Source organism: Aplysia californica, unplaced genomic scaffold, assembly GCF_000002075.1.
Source record: "Aplysia californica isolate F4 #8 unplaced genomic scaffold, AplCal3.0 scaffold00173, whole genome shotgun sequence".
In the NCBI taxonomy this organism is placed as follows: domain Eukaryota; kingdom Metazoa; phylum Mollusca; class Gastropoda; order Aplysiida; family Aplysiidae; genus Aplysia; species Aplysia californica.
The window spans coordinates 318,176-321,111 of NW_004797443.1; the positions used below are offsets into that span (position 1 = coordinate 318,176).

At 42.6% G+C, this 2,936-nt stretch overlaps 1 protein-coding gene across 1 annotated transcript in view; it reads left to right on the forward strand.

The window, feature by feature from the left end:
- LOC101850245 (lysosomal aspartic protease) overlaps positions 1-1,215 on the forward strand; it is a gene marked incomplete in the record, with an annotated part of 19,038 nt that extends 17,823 nt beyond the window's left edge. The window contains 1 exon segment of the mRNA XM_005098147.3: positions 282-1,215. Within this exon segment, the coding sequence (XP_005098204.3) occupies positions 282-446 (165 nt within the window).
- Positions 1,216-2,936: the final 1,721 nt, after the last annotated feature.

A 2,936-nucleotide genomic window follows, 5' to 3' on the forward strand; every position in this document is an offset into this window, starting at 1 on the left:
AAATCACAAAAGAGTTCCCCTACCGGGTCTGTATACTTCGTGACTTTGTTCCCGGTTACCGGGTCTGTATACACTTCGTAAAAACCCCCCCAACAAAACGCCTCCCCACAAAAACAACATAAACCCACTAACAGCTATCGTCCTTTTCTCTCCTTTTTTACTTGCTACTCTCCTGTGACAACTCTAATCTTCGGCACTTACATAACCTAATTTTGTATTGCAAATGCCGTACAACAACTAAATATGTTCTCACCGAATCCCTCTTCGTCTCTTACCTCCAGGTGAGCCAACAAGGCGTGACCCAGTGCCTGAGCGGGTTCTCTGGCATTGACTTACCTCCCCCTAGAGGTCCCCTGTGGATCCTGGGAGACGTTTTCATTGGCCCCTACTACACCCAGTTCGACATGGGCAATAACCGAGTGGGCTTCGCTCAGTCCAAGCAGTGAGCCCAAATGCCTCAGAAGCCAAATTGTTCTGTCTTCTTTCTGTCTGTTTTGCTCATGAACGGGGCAGTCTGTTGGTTTTTTTTTTACAGCACTTGATCAAACCGTTTTCAGTCTAGTTTAATGAATTGGAGTATCAATTTATTAAAACCTCTTTACCTCTACATATAGACTGATATTTGGTGGATGTTGTTGTTGTTTTTTTGGGTGTAATTTGAATATTATTTTAGTTCTGTTTATCACCCCCCCCCCCTTTTTTTGTTGCCAGTTTTTAAACACTCTCTTAATCGTGTCTTTTCCCCTTAATTTCTCTAATTTGTTTATTATTCAGTCACTCTCTTGAGATTCCCTGTTTCCATGTTTTTTTTTCTTTTTTATGTATACCCACTTTCACCCGACATCCCTCACCTCACCCCCCCCCCTTCCCAATCCCTAAATCTACTCCTTCATTGAGTTGATTGTCATTATTTATTTTCTTTTATATTTTTCTTTTACATTAGTGTTTTATTGTATTCTTTAAAAATCATTTTAAATTATTTGTGAACTTAAAAGGAGTAAGTTCCACTACATTCTTTAAAATCTTGTGTATGTATGTATGTATGTATGTATGAGTGTTCGTACTGTTGACTTGAGTATCCACACTCATTGTTTATGTGCTGTTGTCCGTTATGCATTTATGGATTATAGTTTTACTTTAGGTGCAAGCTCTCACGTGCGAGTGATTGTGAAGCACTGTCGATAAGATCACAATAAAGAAATCCTTAACCTTTGTCCAGCTGTTTTTTCTCTCTTGATTTCAATGTAACTAAGATGGTTGATTGGCGGGTGCTCCTGTGTGGTTTGCTCCTTCTTTCCCATCAAACACCTATCGTCCTTATCTCTCTTCCTTTTTGTGTTTGTTACTCTCTTGTAACACCTCATCTTTGGTAATTGCATGACCTTATTGTGTTGCAAATGCAACACAACTTTTACAGAAACTTAAAAAAACAACAACTGTACCTTGCTGTCTGTTCCCATAGACTTGAAAACATCCTGGACCGTGCACTGTCAAAGCCGCGCTCTTTATTCTCTCTTTAAAATCATCTCTGAATTGGGTCGAACCACGGACGCACAAATGAAAGGCAAAACTCAAGTCTCACTACAAGCGAGTGCACGTGCAACCGTTACCTCTTGCTCTTCATTTGGTCCTGAATAAAGTCAAATGGTGCGCTCCATGGTGGACCAGAATTACGTCACAGTGCACAATCCTGGATATTAAAATACACGTCTGTGTTTATTCCTCATTTACACACGGCAAGAGCAGCCGTTAGCTCAGTTTGTATCATGCTGGGCTATGTTTGATTGAACCTTGTTCAAACCCCAATAATGAAATTTTCTATTAAACTTTTTTTTGTTGATGAGCTTCTATCGCTCACCATACACTAGGTCCGGCGTTGTCCCAGATTGACGTTCGATTTCTGACCAAGCAAATCTATTTTGTCGACAACCTTTTTCATTCTACTGGGATGATGTAAAGCCCCCTCAGCCCGGGCTGACCCTGAGACATACAGTTAAAGAAGCCTGTCTCTTAAATGTCGTTTCGATGGTCGCGTAAAAGTCTTTCAATCAATTATAATTTGAACCCATTTCTCTCGCCTCAGCGGGTGGTTGAAGGGCGCCACTGGTCAATCCTACTTCTTCACATTCTCTCTGTTGTTTCTGTCTGTCTGTGTTTTGATGTTCCTCAGCACTTAATGACCATTATTGTACCAACGGGCTTCTCCTAACTCAGACACAGAAATAACTCGCCTCGTCATACAATGTCTACTTAGAATCAAATAGTGCTGACAGACAACGGTATGGGAGATAACTACCAGAAATCTTCTGTGAGAGACTGGATGGTTGGTGGGCATCCCGTAAGGCCCGTGTCTTCCTCTTCGTTTCAGCGACAACCCAGTCTGTTTATGACCGAGTAAAAATCTAATAGTTCGAAGACACGGATGGCTGGTGCTTCTATAAATAAAAGGTTAGTGGCATGGTCTGTACTTTTACTTTTACTTTTTCATCCTCTGTTGCCTTTAAGCGTCGAGGGGAGATGCAGTTTTCCATGGTAGGCCAGCTCCGCAGCTCTTTCAGTTGTGATGTTATGTTTTCTTAGGGTTTCCTTGACACCCTGGATCCACCTTTTGCGTGGCCTTCCTCTTCCTTTATAGCCTAAGTGCTTGGGGTTGTAGGCTCTCGAGGCTGGCTAGTCATGTGACATGCGTAACAGGTGGCCAAACCATTTTATCCTCTGTCTTTCTATGTAACAGTGGCGTCGGTAGCCTAGTGGTTAGGCTACCGGACTCGTAATCGTGAGATTGCGAGTTCGGGGGTTCGAGTCTCAGCTCGGTCCGACGTTGTGTCCTTGGGAAAGGCACTTTACACGAACTTCCCACTTGGCTCGGTCCTATCGGAGACGAACGTTAAACTAGGAGGTCCCGCCCCTTAAATAACCTAATAGTGTTGATAGGG